At 39.3% G+C, this 14,591-nt stretch overlaps 1 protein-coding gene across 2 annotated transcripts in view; it reads right to left on the reverse strand.

Moving 5' to 3' along the window:
- Positions 1–14,591, reverse strand: part of ncf4.L (neutrophil cytosolic factor 4 L homeolog) — a 43,238-nt gene that overhangs the window by 13,992 nt on the left and 14,655 nt on the right. Inside the window, 3 exon segments of one of the 2 annotated variants that reach the window (NM_001096201.1) lie at positions 1,410–1,494; positions 5,221–5,324; positions 7,907–7,938. In NM_001096201.1, the coding sequence (NP_001089670.1) occupies positions 1,410–1,494; positions 5,221–5,252 (117 nt within the window). In that variant the 5' untranslated portion in view covers positions 5,253–5,324; positions 7,907–7,938. 2 annotated transcript variants of the gene reach the window in all.

The raw sequence follows: 14,591 nt of genomic DNA on the forward strand, positions 1-14,591 counted from the left end.
CATTAAATACTCGAAGTACTGTCTCTTTAAGAAAAACTTCGACCCCCTACTTCGGCAGCTAAAAGCTACCGAAGTCAATGTTAGCCTATGGGGAAGGTCCCCATAGGCTTGCCTGTGATTTTTTGATCGAAGGATATTCCTTCGATCGTTGTATTAAAATCCTTCGAATCGTTCGATTCGAAGGATTTAATCGTTCGATCGAACGAATAATCCTTCGATCGTTCGATCGCAGGATTTGCGCTAAATCGTTCGACTTCGATATTCGAAGTCGAACGATTTTAGTTCCTGGTCGAATATCGAGGATTAATTAACCCTCGATATTCGACCCTTCTTACATCTGCCCCATAGGGTTAAATTTATCAAAGAGTGAAGTTCCGCCACTAGAGTAAAATTCCGCAGCTCTTAATTCATTTCTATGGGATTTAGAAAGGCGTATTTATCAATGGGTGAAAGTTCACCCTTTGATAAATACGCCTATAAAAATCCCATAGAAATGAATGGAGAGTGGCGGAATTTCACTCTAGTGGCGGAACTTCACTATTAACTTCACTCTTTGATAAATATACCCGATAGGGGGTTATTTACTAATCTCCGAATGCAAAAATCACGCTGTGTGATTTTTTTTTTTTTATAAAATTGGACTTTTAAAAAATTACGAATTTTTCAAAATTTATTAAACCCCAAGGATGGAAAAGTCGAAATCAGAAAATCCGGCATCTCAGACCTGTAGAGGTTGCATATAAGTCAATGGGAGAAGTCCCAATGATTTTTTGATTTGCGCCGAGTTTTGTGCAATACCCTGAGTTTTTGGGCAAAAAAAAATCTAAGAAATCTGAGTTTTTGGGTAAAAATCCCCCCCAAAAAATCGGAATTTTAGGGTGAAAAATCGTGAAAATCATTTTTTTTCCCGTAAAGCAAATTTTCGGGAAAATGTAATAATAAAATGAGCGTAAAAAACCCAAGTGGATTTGATTGGAGTTTGCAGCAGAAAATGTTGAGATAAAATCGACATAGAATTACTATAGAATTACCATAGAATTACTATGTAAAATCCTCAGATGTATTGAAATTGGGAGCAAAATCAGGAGTGGTTATGGAGTGGACAGAAAAGGCAAAGAACAAAACAGCCTTAGTAATTATACGGGTCAAATCGGGTTCTGTTTAAAAATATGGATTACATGGCACATATATACTGTAGCAAGCACGCTTATTAGAGATTTACATTTCACAATAGGAATCATGGTGGGAGACCAAATGGAGCAACAGAAGGCAATCAGCTCTATGGAACAGCAATGGAAATATTGTTAGTGTTACAAAGAGAAACAGTGGGATGTTCTGCGCTTCAGGGTAGAGACTCTCATTAACACATGAAATTATTGTCATGGAGACATAGAAACGGATGGACTCACATAGTAAAAAGAGAAGCCTCTCCTTTCCTCCATGTCTGCAATATGAGCAGATACAGGAACGTCTTCTGGTAACTGTTCAAAATCACTAAGAAAAAGAAGAGGATAATAATATTGGAATCAGTCCAGATTATTATTGTTATAAAGGATAGATCAGCAACAGATTATAAGAGGTGAGCATTTACCAGGCTGTCTTGCCCACAAAAACAAGCATTTAAATGATGGAAGTTTTATGCACAATACCAATGCAGAATGTTCTGTTAATAAAGCCCAGAAATTAGCTCCATCTACTGGAATCAAGGACAGTCAAGTACCTGCCATTGACCAACTGGTGCTCCATCTGGGCCCTATTTTGCACTGTTTGAGTAGCACAGAAAGGACGTCATCTAAGATTGAACCCCCATGATGCCAATTCTGACACATACCATGAGTGGAATTTACAGCCAAACAATAATTGCTCTGCCAATATTTACAAGTTGCTTTTGCCTAGTGACAAGCTCAGAATCAAAGGAGAATTAAAGCTTAAGCAAAAAAGTAGGGCCAAAATGTTGTACATCATGTTTGGGCTTCTGTACCAGCCCTTTAGCAATAAAGATCTTTGTCTCCAAAACTGCCAGTAGCTCCCCATCTTCTTTTCTGCAGATTCACTGCACATTCTCTGTGCTGCTGTCACTTACTGAGTTTAGGGACCAATGCACAATATTCTGAATATTTAAATATAATATAAATGTCTCAATATAAGACTGAGTTTGTGCCAGCATAGCTTTATGTGTAATAGATCTTGCCAGACTAACTTAATTTCTTTTTATGAGAAGGTAAGTAGAGACCTCGATTCTGGGATGGCAGTGGATGTGATTTACTTAGACTTTGCTAAAGCATTTGATACAGTGCCACACAAAAGGTTACTGGTTAAATTAAGGAATGTTGGCCTGGAACATAGTATTTGTACCTGGATAGAGAACTGGCTAAATGATCCAGTGGACCAGTGTTGTTAGTGGAGTACCGCAGGGCTCTGTACTAGGTCCCTTGCTTTTCAACTTGTTTATTAATGACCTGGAGGTGGGCATTGAAAGTACTGTTACTATTTTTGCAGATGATACTAAATTGTGCAGAACTATAGGTTCCATGCAGGATGCTGCCACTTTGCCGAGTGATTTGTCTAAATTGGGAAACTGGGCAGCAAACTGGAAAATGAGGTTCAATGTTGATAAATGCAGGTTATGCACTTTGGCAAAAATAATATAAATGCAAGTTATGCACTAAATGGCAGTGTGTTTGGAGTTTCCTTAACTGAGCCTAAGTTTCTCAATAAGCACTTCTTTTTTTGAGTCACTATATGTCGAAAACAAGAAGAATTACTAGAAACAAGTTGCGTTTGTCTACACTTTTAACTATCATTGAATATCCTATAACCTGAGGGTCTCCTATAGAATTTATAAACCATGGAAAAGATAAGGGGCCGATTCACTAGGGGTCGAATATCGAGGGTTAATTAACCCTCGATATTCGACTAGGAACTAAAAGGATTTAGCGCAGATAGTTCGATCGAAGGATAATTCCTTCGATCGAACGATAAAATCCTTCGAATCAAACGATTCAAAGGATTTTAATCCAACGATCGAAGGAATATCCTTCGATCAAAAAAAGTTAGCCAAGCCTATGGGGACCTTCCCCATAGGCTAACATTGACTTCGGTAGCTTTTAGATGATGAACTGGGGGGTCGAAGTTTTTTTTAAAGAGACAGTACTTCGACTATCGAATGGTCGAATGGTCGAACGATTTTTACTTCGAATCCTTCGATTTGAAGTCGTAATCGAAGGTCGAAGTAGCCCATTCGATGGTCGAAGTAGCCCAAAAAAATCCTTCACTCGAAGTTAGTGAATTGACCCCTTAGTGTCCTTCAGATCCTGGTTAAAGACTGGTTTGCCAATTCCACAGCTCACTGTAATTTCTGTAATATACATAAGGCAAGCAAGTGGTATCACATAACACAACACAGATGAGACCACCATAAACAGTGTCAAGAGCTCCCCAAGCAAAACAACAAGCATTCTGGGAAAAGTCAAGGAAAAGCCTTTATAACTATTCCTTCTTCATGCTGGTTTCAGATACTTTAACAAACCTCAGCAAGAACAGCCCAAAGATCTGCTCAGCACCTGGGCTAACTATATCTTACAAACCTAGTGGTACGTGTCAGTGTATAGTGTGTACAGGATATTCCATGGATTTTTTTCCCAGAATGCTCGTTATTTTAATTAAAAACAATATGGAGATTTCCTGGCCTCACAGCTGTTTTATATACCCTGGTGGCTGGTACCAGACCCACGCAACCCCAATCTTAAATTTCAAACTACTTTGGCTGGCTCGGTCGATTCCTTAAAATATATACTGTATCGGAAATTATCAGACTTACCAGTAAAACATCCAGTCCTTACTACCCCCCCATAAGGCATGGACAATGGCCATGCAAACTCATCGCCTTTCCAATCCACTGCTTACCAAGGATCTCCCACTATGGGGCAACTCACACTTGCTAACTTACATGAGATGGCCAAGGGCTGGAATAATGACGCTGGGGGATGCAGTGCCGGATGGACTACTCCTCACTAGGGATCAAATGATCCAGGCACACCCAGGGGCACAGATTAGTCACATGGGCTATTTGCAATTTCGACACGCCTTGGTGGCACAATTTACACCTAGCAGGATGGAGTTGGCTTTACCTCCTGTGTTAGAAATACTGAAGTCTCCATCTCAGAAAAAATTGGTAACCAAATTGTATAGTAATCTGCTCTATACATTTCCCTCACCGTTTGCCAGGGCATACACAATGTGGCAGACCGGAATTCATGATCTTACACAGGAGGAGTGGGACGCATCCACCTCTACGGCATATCAATATCTCATTGCAACCAGGGACAGGTTAATTCAATTTAAAATAATACATCAGCTCCACATTACACCATTAAGGCTGAGTCGTATGGGTGATACAAACAAGGCGTACTGTCCCAAATGTCAACAGAGGGAGGTGGGGTATCTCCATATGATATGGGACTGCCCTAAGGTGAATAGATATTGGAACAGAGTGATGACCCATATACAGGAAAAAACGACCTTCCCCAAAATAATGTCACCACAAGTCTGTGTTCTTGGAGTTACGAGGTGACCCCCTTTAGAGCAAAGAGAGACCTCTGGCGTAGCCTACTGTATTATGCTAGGAAAGCGCTCCTTATGAAATGGAAGGACCCAAAAGTACCCTCCTTACAGTTTTGGTTGGACCTTATTAATAAAAATCTTCCGCTGATTCAGATGACATATAGCTAGAGGGTGCCGCGCCAAATTTGAGAAAACCTGGGAGGAATGGACGGAGGCCCACTCCTAGATAATAGGGCTTCTATAGTGGTACACAGGCTCGTGTCGGGAGATAAATTTAGGTGCACCTGATTTCACAATGTCTCTATGCATTTATTACTCTGTGCTTCTTGTATATGCTATGCATTGTGTACTGAGATGAGGTCTAATATCTCTGCTATTATACTGTATTTTGTGGACTGTGTGGAATGTACCTGATACCCCCTTTTTTCTCCCCCCCCCCTTTTTCTCTTCTGTACCCCCCCCTAACTTTAAAACAAAATAAACACTGTTAAAAAAACTAATATGGAGCTTTGGTCACTTGATTGTGTGGTGTCATCCTTCTGATAGTGATTTTACTTTACCCAAGGAAGCAGCAAAATGTTGCAACCAGCAGATGACAGGTCACTATATATTGTGGTCACTATGATAATTAATGTACTGTACAGTTGGGTCACTCACCTCTCATCTCTCAGCTGGCGTGGAAGGGACATGATCTCTGCACTGAATAGGAAATGCTTTCAACCTTCTTTGTCTTGGCAGCCTGATATCACCAGCACATTGACCTGAGACAAGACACAGGAATATGTGATAATGCACACCCACTCTAAATTATAATCTTATTTTAAGTTACGGAGCGTTCCCAGTAGCTCTAATGTACTAATCAATATGTAGCGTGAGTGGTGGTATGTATGTCCGTGACATAATATAATAGGTGAGGTTGTAAAGGTCACCTCCGTCATTGTTCATGAAACTCCTGAATTAAATCATTTCTGCACTGTAAGATGGAACTTAATTTCAGGGGATGCCACTGCACTTTAAGGGACATATATTTATACATACTTTAAATGATAAATTATATATTTATGCAGGTATGGGACCTGTTATCCAGAATGCTTGGGACCTGTGATTTTCAAGATAACAGATCTTTGGATCTTCATACCTTAAGTCTACAAGAAAATAAGTAAAACATTAAATAAAACAATAGGCTGGTTTTGCTTCCAATAAAGATTAATTATATCTTAGTTTGGATCAAGGGAAATATTTTGTAAAAATGTGGATTATTTGGATAAAATGAAGTCTATGGTAGATGGCTTTCCTGTAATTGGAGATTTCTAGATAATGGATCACATAACCATACTATTGTACATATACGTTGTGATTGTGAGCAACATATAAGCTGAAACCTATAAATGATCTTAATTATGTTTTTGGCACTCTACTGAAACCTTTGGCTAATGCCATGTAGCAGCTATATATGTATATATGTATATATATATATATATATATATATATATATATATATATATATATATATATATATATATATATATATATATATATAAATATAAAATACAAAAGCCATGAATATCTTGTAAATTATATCCTTTTAATCGGTGAGTACCGATGTCATCAGTTATAAACGGTTATAAAAGGTGAGTAGTGATGTAATTCTGTCACATGACTCACTAAAACTTGTGTATTATAATAAATAAAGTACCCCTGTTGTAAAATATGAGGATATTAGAAGTTACCTCGGAGTTCCATGACCTGTATAAAAACACTCTGCCTTTGGCCTCTTTTCTTTATATGGCCGTAAAACTCCACAGTAACTTATAATATCCTTATATTTTACAAGAGGGGGTACTTTATTCACTATATATTACATTACCACTTTCCTGAATAAAGGGAAATAAGCAATAACCACAAATCTCACACTGCTTGTACACAATTTTGTGGTTTTGATAATTGAATAGGAGGATTTCCCGTCTCAGTTATGAGCAGGGTGCATAGAAATGAATTTTGTTTTTCTGGGGCAAGGGGCCAAGGGCACCATATATTTCATGGCATATGAGACATTTAGCAAAGATTCCAGGGTGTTAGGTCTCTTTACAACAACCATAACTATAGTGTTGTACCAGATTTATTAAAAAGGGACAGAGGTGAACCCACAGTTGTCTCTGCTCTGTGTGTGTTATGGAATTTTTTCTAATAACACCTCTGTCTTGATTGATTTCATGATGTTATCCATAATCATTAGTTTGTGTATCTTGCAAGTCATTTCCACATTTGCAGAGAGCAGTGAGTGCAGGAAACTAAAAATAAGTCCCTGCAAGGTGGTATTTATAGGACTGCTGCCTCTGACCCTGTGTCTGCAAGTTGTGAGAGTTGTGTCCAACACAACAGGGTATTAAGTAACTTGCCTGTGGGTTAACCCCAGTGGGAACAGAGTGCATTAGTAAATGAGCACCAACACATCTACAGTGGACCCATTTCAGTTTTCACTCCATCTCCTTTTTAGGAGGGTCTGATCACATCAGCAATAAACTGCCAACAATAAGTAAGACACATTAACAATAAGTAATAATCTGCCATAGCAGGGCCGGAACTAGAGGTAGGCAGAAGAGGCACGTGCCTAGGGCACAGCGAAAGTGGATGCCTTTTCTATCGCCTACCCCTGGTCCAGACCCTTGTTCCGGGGCCTGTGTCATAGAGTTGTTCCCACCACCATTACAGAGGTTGTTCACATTTAAAATAACTTTTAGTATGATATATATATAGAGAGAGAGTGATATTCTGAGACAATTTGCAACTGGTTTTAATTTTTTTTTATTATTTGTGGTTTCTGAGTTATTTAGCTTTTTATTCAGCAGCTCTCCAGTTTGCAATTTCAGTTATCTGATTGCTAGGGTCCATATTACCCTAACAACCATGCTTCGATTTAAATAAGAGACTCAAATATGAATAGGAGAGGGCCTGAATAGAAAGATGAGTAATAAAAAGTTGCTATAAAAATAAATGTGTCACCTTACAGAGCATATCATTTTAAGATGGGGTCAGTGACCCCCATTTGAAAACTGGAAAGAGCCAGAAGAAGGCAAATAATAAAAAAAAAACTATAAAAAGAAAGGCCAACTGAAAACTTGCTTAGTATTGGTCATTCTATAACATACTAAAGGTTAACTTAAAGGCAAACTACTGCTTTACCCTGTCACAGAGACAGTCTAATCCCACCAGAAATAAACTGCCTCAGAGATGGCAGCATTAAACCAACACAGAGATACTCTTATACCACTAGAACAATATTGTCCCACCATAATCCATAGCCCTTTTTAAAAGAAATGATTTGTATCACCAGTGATCTAACCTGTGACAGAACGATGACTGCCAGCGCCAAAGAATCAGAGAGTACAATGTGCATGGAATGGGCGCAGTCGCCTGTGAGTAAGGGCCTGTAATTCAGAAGCTCCTGCCTTCCGCTGCTCTCTAATGACATACTGTACTTTTGCTGTTACTTCACAAAGGGGAAGTTGGTTTATGAAAAGCAGAAGGACGGGAGTAGGAAGTAGAAATAGTTACAGTATATCTACTCAATTCACTTAGGCTGTCTCAGACGGCAGATGTAATAACTGTCATGCACAAAGCTCATGTTTAAAGGAGAAGGAAAGCTACGGAGGCATTTTATTGCCAATAGATTAGCTGCAATAGTGCAAGCTAGAATGCTATATTTATTCTGTAGAATGTTTTATCATACCTGAGTAAAAAGCTCTAGAAGCTCTCTGTTTGTTTAGGATAGCAGCTGCCATATAAGCTTGGTGTGACATCACTTCCTGCCTGAGTCTCTCCCTGTTCACTTATAGCTCTGGACTCAGATTACAGCAGAGAAAGGAGGGAGAAGCAAACTGAGCATGCTTACGCCTGGGGCAAATAAGTTTAAGAAGGCAGGAAGTCTGATACAGAAGCCCATGTGTACACAATAGAAGAAAAGAAAGGCAGTTTTTCTTTTGACTCAGGGGACTCAGAGCAACACTACTTTGAGCGTTTACTGGTAAATTTAGGTGGACCTTTGATATGGCTTCTTTCTTAGTTTTAATCTTTCCTTCTCCTTTAAAGAGGTTGTTCCCTGTTTAAGTATGACATAGACATACAGTATATTCTGAAACAAGTTGCATTTGGCTTTCATTTGGGTTTTCAATAATGTCCCTTTTTTATGTCGGCAGCTGTCCTGTTTGGAATTTTAGCAGCTATCTGGTTGCCAGGGTCTTGTAATATTCAAACACACAGGCGTGACCTTTAATTTAATATCATTTCCCTCCCTCTAATCCCAGTAGAATATGGAAAGGGTGGAAAGAGGAAAAAAATAAGTAAGGGAATATGGAAAAAGTATTTAAAGAGGATGTGCACCTGAAAATAGTATTTTGCCCAATGAAAGACAATGTTAATCCAGGGGACTTTCCAATATAAATTCATTTATTGTTTCCAATTGTTTTACAGTTATTTGTAAATATAATTACAGTTGGAAGCAGTAAACCTGACCTTGTCATTTAGTGAATGGGCTGCTGTTTTTAGCTTGACTGAAAAGTGGATAAGGCTGGTTTATAAGTAGGACTATAATAACATTATGCATAAAGCTATAAGTCAAAACTTTGCAGGCTATGATAATATTACCATGCTGTTTGTTGCCCTGATAAGATTAAATGGATCCTTTATCAGACATCTACTTTATGTTGCAAATGAGCACCATATGGCCTGAAATGTCTTAAGCCTAATGTAAATCATAAAGAAGCAAGCTGCCTACCAGTGCTGAGGGTCTGCCAGCAGAGCCATTATGAAAGCACAATCCCAGTTCTATATTACACAAACACATGAGCCACTTTGCAAAATATCACTGTTACATTATTGATGCCAGTAGCCAATTGCAATAGAGTTTTTTATGGTCCCAGAAAACCTTATGTTTCAGGCATAATATTGTGTGAACTATTAACCATTTAATTCTGAGTACAAATGAATAGTAATAAATCTTTTGCAGTCATGTTTTTTTTTCTATCAAACGTGAAGCTCTATATTGCTACAGTCTCGGTTGAAAGATCAATGGGGTAATGTAATAATAATATTTGCTCCCTTTGCAACAAGTCAGATGTTTGCTTTGAAACAGCAGAGCAGTAAATGCTATCTTTTGAACGATTGCTATGGGTTACAAGAGTATTTATTAGAGCCATCTAAGTATCCCATTTGAATGTGCAAAGAAAAATCAATGCTGCAGTATTCCTACATTTCTCTGGATCATATAGACCAGGACTGCCCATGGTTTTATACATGTGAGCCACATTCAAATGTAAAAAAGAATTGGGGAGCAACACAAGCAGTCACTGGGAGTGCCAAATAAGGGTTCTGACTGGCTTTTTAATGTGGACTAGCAGCATATAGGCTCTGTTTGGCATTAAACATGGTTTTTAGGCAACCAAACCAGTAATTCAAAAATAAACATCTGTTTTGAGGCCACTGGGAGCAACATCCACAGGGTTGGTGAACAACATGTTGTTCACGACGAGCTACTGGTTGGGGATCACTGGTATAGATTATGCTATGGGGTGTAACTAAAGGGGCTGCAAGGAGTATTGTCACAATGGGATGTCCGGGCCCACTGGGTCTGCCACCTACAAGGCCCACTACCCCAGTCACAAGGCCCCCAAACTGGCACCATCCTCCCTGCTGCACCCCTTTCCAACAAGTGCCTCAGAACCGCGCCATGTACATCCTCTTGCTTGGTGCTGTCTGCCTACCCCCACTGAGATCAGATCCCGACACGGGGCAAGCAGCGGGTCTGGGGTGGTTGGGCCCATGGGGGCCAGGGCCCAATTGAATTTTTCCTGGTGCCCCACCGGCTCCGACAAATGCTGGCAAGGTGTAGAGCAAATAATTCTGACCAACTACTAAACATGGGGTTATGGAGCATTTATGACAGATTTATGAAAAGATTTATGAAACAATTTATAAGAATTTTCAAGTCTTTTTCAATTTTGAAAGAAAACATTCTTACTCTATTCATAAAAAAACTCAAAGCGCAATTGCACAATTGAAAAAATACAACTCAAATGCAGTGAAATCACTACTACTACTCATTTTTGGATTGAGCTCAAAAACTCAAATTTAAAAACAGTTTAAATTTTGAAAAGTCCCACTGATTTATACATACAGTTGTTAGCTGATTTTTTTTTATAATGAACTTTTTTGCACTTAATAAATCTTGGATTCATGCACAACCATAGACTTAGGGTGGAGCATATAGGCCATTTGCTCCAAGCCCCCAGCATTAGATGGCCCCTTTTGTAACAATTGGTCAGTATATTTCATATACACATCATGGATGTCTGTGTTGCAGCCCCCCAGCTGTTGTTAAACTTCAAATCCAACATCCCACTGAAGGCAGTGTCAGGGTACCTCAGATCACTACCTTCAGCACTGCACTGTTTATGAATGAATGCTGTATAATAAGAGCTTTAGAGTTGACTTGTTAAATAGGCAGTTATTATACTGTATATTGTATGTGTTTGCTGACCCATTCCTGCATTACATCACTTCCCATTGCACAGGCTTTTGCAATACATTTTCCTAGAAAGGGATGATTTTGCACTGGCATGTAGCTACAGTTTTAGCTATGCAACATGTTCTTCCATCTATGGTTGCATTATATATTACCTACTCCGTGGTAGCAGCAATGCAATGATACATGTAGACCTGGTTATGGAGGTTGGGAATTTCCCCACTGCCTTGTGTAAGAGTCAAATAGTCATATTCACATATGGAAAAGGAGTTGACTACCACTGGTCAATGAAGATTGAGTACCGGCAGTGCAAAAGGTTTGCTTGGGAACCCACACATATCTGCCCTTGCTGAGATAGCTGGGAAGCACAGGGTAGTGCTTGAGAGGATCAGGTTGATTTATAAATAAGAAAGATTGCGGTGGGGTAAACTATCAGTGGCGGTCAGATTAATGACATATGGTGCCCCTAGGCTATATCTACACAGGCCCCCCTTAGGCTACTGCTGGATTTGTGCAAATCCAGGCACGTGTTTACCCAAGCTTTCTACACTTGGGTTGGGTTTTGCACCTTTCCTGCCTTCTTCTCCCAGAAGGTGCACCCAACCGACCCAGCAGCACAAATAAAAATAAATAAAATGGAAATAACAATTTTAAAAAAAAGCTAGATGGTCCCCTAGGGCCTAGGCTATGGGTAGCTTGTGCATTGTGCATACTTCATCGCATGTTGAAGAACTCTTTCTCTTTTACCATTCTCTTTCATTTAGTGCCAAGCTAATCAACCATCTTTATACAGCTATATACATAATAGTGCTTCATTTCTATTTCCATACAATGGCGAACCCCATTGAACTCCAGTGGACACTGTTCTTATTGGTTCTTTACCAAACCATAGATCTCCATATGGTACGTATAATAGTTTATAGTTAGCAAAATGTATTTTTTTTATACCATAGTGTGCTGGGATTGCTGACTACTTAGGACTATGTGTGTGTTGCCATCTCAGAGCAAAGAGACAGCGGAACCCCTTTTTGTGCAGCTAGAGGAGAAGTTTGTTTTTCATGTTACAATTCACCAGTTGTGACCCTGCTGCACAGGGATGGGACAGTGGCATTATCTTCTAGCAACAGAAATATAAGCAGAAGCTCAAGTTTCTATCTCAACACTGTAGCAGAGGGTTCAACTTTGGGAATTCCCTTAAGCCAGTGATCCTGTTACTCCCCTAAACGAAAAAGGCACTTGGCACAGAGTTAATGTGTTGCAACAATATTTTTAACACCTCTTCTGCCAGAGGTCTTCCACATCATCCACTTTGCAGAGAAAGGGTTTAAAGCCCAATCAACAGACTGCTGCCGAAATGAAATACTACAGAAAAGACTAATTTTCTCCTTTTTGTGCTTAGCAGCTTGTTTTTATTCTTCCTTAAAATGCTCTAGCCGCCTCTCGTGAGCCTAGTTCCACAGCTGTCGCAGTGCCATTTGTGGGCAGCAGATGGAAGCAGCGAGGTAATTTGGCCAGAGGCAGTGTCTACTCTAAGCTGCTGAAAATGGGAAATTTAATCAGGGAGGCTGCCCGCTCAGATCTCTGAGACACACACTGGCGAAAGAGCATGACCTATGCAGACAGACACAATATTACTAGTCTACTCAGACTGTATTACTAGCACACACGCATGCACTCACTGTGTCACAGACGGTATAATGAATCCTAGCACACACAGGGCCCTCCAAAAACACAGTATGTTACGAATGCAAAAAAACAAAATGCAAAAGCCTCCCTCATTGATCAACAAAGATAACACAAGCACAACGTTTCTTCTTGTTCTTGCACGTATGTCTGGACATTTATAAATTACTTACCCTTACTTATATGTCATAGACATTGGGGAGAATGGTCATTTGATTTCCTATGGTATATACACCTGTAAGCCCAGTTGAAGGTCAGTTAGGGTGAGATTTAAGGTGAATATGTATATTTGCTGTCCCAGATATTTGTTAAACTATGATTGAATTAGTGATACACCAATATTTCCCTGTATTTGTAGTCATGTCATAATCAAAATGACTTTTAGGGTAACAATCCCTAAAGGTGGCCATAGACGCACAGATATTACAATATGGAACAAATTTCCGTACAATATTCGGTGCACGTATGGCTCAAGACAAGCCAACATCGATATTGCAAGCCGATATTGGCAAAAGATTTAGATATTAGTCAGCTCATCGATAGGCCAGGTAGTCTGTTGATTCATCTCTATATGTCTGTATTGAAAACAAACAATCTTTCTTACGACCATACGAATCCATCTTATAGTTATATCTATGGCCACCTTAAGTGGCTCCCAGAGTGCACTTCTGCTTTACCAGATATAATCATGGCAAGTTATATAGTTACACGTGCCTCCTTCTTAGCTGAATGGTGCACTCCAATTCAGGTATACGATTCATTATCTGGAAACCCGTTATACAGAAAGCTTTGAATTTCAGGAAGTCTGTCTCCCGTTGACTCCATTTTATACAAATTAAAATCTTTTTGATAATTATTTCCCTTTCTCTGTAATAATAAAACAGTACCTTGTATTAAATCCAAACAAAGATATAATTCTTTCGTATTGCAGGCCTATTGGGTTTAATTAACGTTTAAATGATTTTTTGATAATTTTTTAGTAGACAAGGTATGGAGATCCAAATTAAAGAAATATCCATTATCCAGAAAACCGCAGGTCCCAAGCATTTTGGAAAACAGGTCCCATACCTGTAGTAATGTCACTGTTTTAAATGTTTTCCTTGTCTGCTACTCCTGATTTAATGGGGATGTATTCCTATGTAGGTATTACCTGGCTTGCAGTGGTACATAAGCATAAGAAGAGAAAGAAAGGCTAAAGATCTACAAAAGGTTATGAAAGGGGTGACCTGTTTGATCAAAACCGGAAATTAGAACATTTAGGTAACGGAAGTTAGAACCAGGGGCCTCTGAAATATCCCGAATGGATAAGGCTGAAAGTTGTCCCATAATGGAGGTACAGCAGTAATTATGGAACTGTTTTTGTAGCACTGCTGTGCTTTAGAAGCTTGGTGTGACTTGCCTGGAGCCTTATCAAGTGTTGCATTGTGCAAAAAATGGTTCTGCCTACTGTTACGTTTTTGCAGCCCAGTCACCAATTTTTAAACCCAAAAAGGATCATGTTTAGTAAACAGATCGTAAACAATACACCCCTGACATTATCTATCTACAGCAAGTGTTTATTAGTATCCCCTAAGCGCCGAGAATATGAATAGAGTGCTTAGTGTTCACAAACAAGCATATATTGCCCAAAACCACAAATCTACCCATTAGGCCCTGTGGGTTAAGATACACTAGAAAAGGCATTGGTAATTGCATGCAAATCTATATCCAGCAGGGTAGGGATAATGTAATATGCTGAAGATATACACAGCAGCACAGGAGAGAGCAGCTGAAGGGCAAATGAGTAGGACGCTGATGTAGTCGGCGTTCTCATTTGCATTTTATT

Source organism: Xenopus laevis, chromosome 4L (assembly GCF_017654675.1).
Source record: "Xenopus laevis strain J_2021 chromosome 4L, Xenopus_laevis_v10.1, whole genome shotgun sequence".
Taxonomy (NCBI): Eukaryota; Metazoa; Chordata; class Amphibia; order Anura; family Pipidae; genus Xenopus; species Xenopus laevis.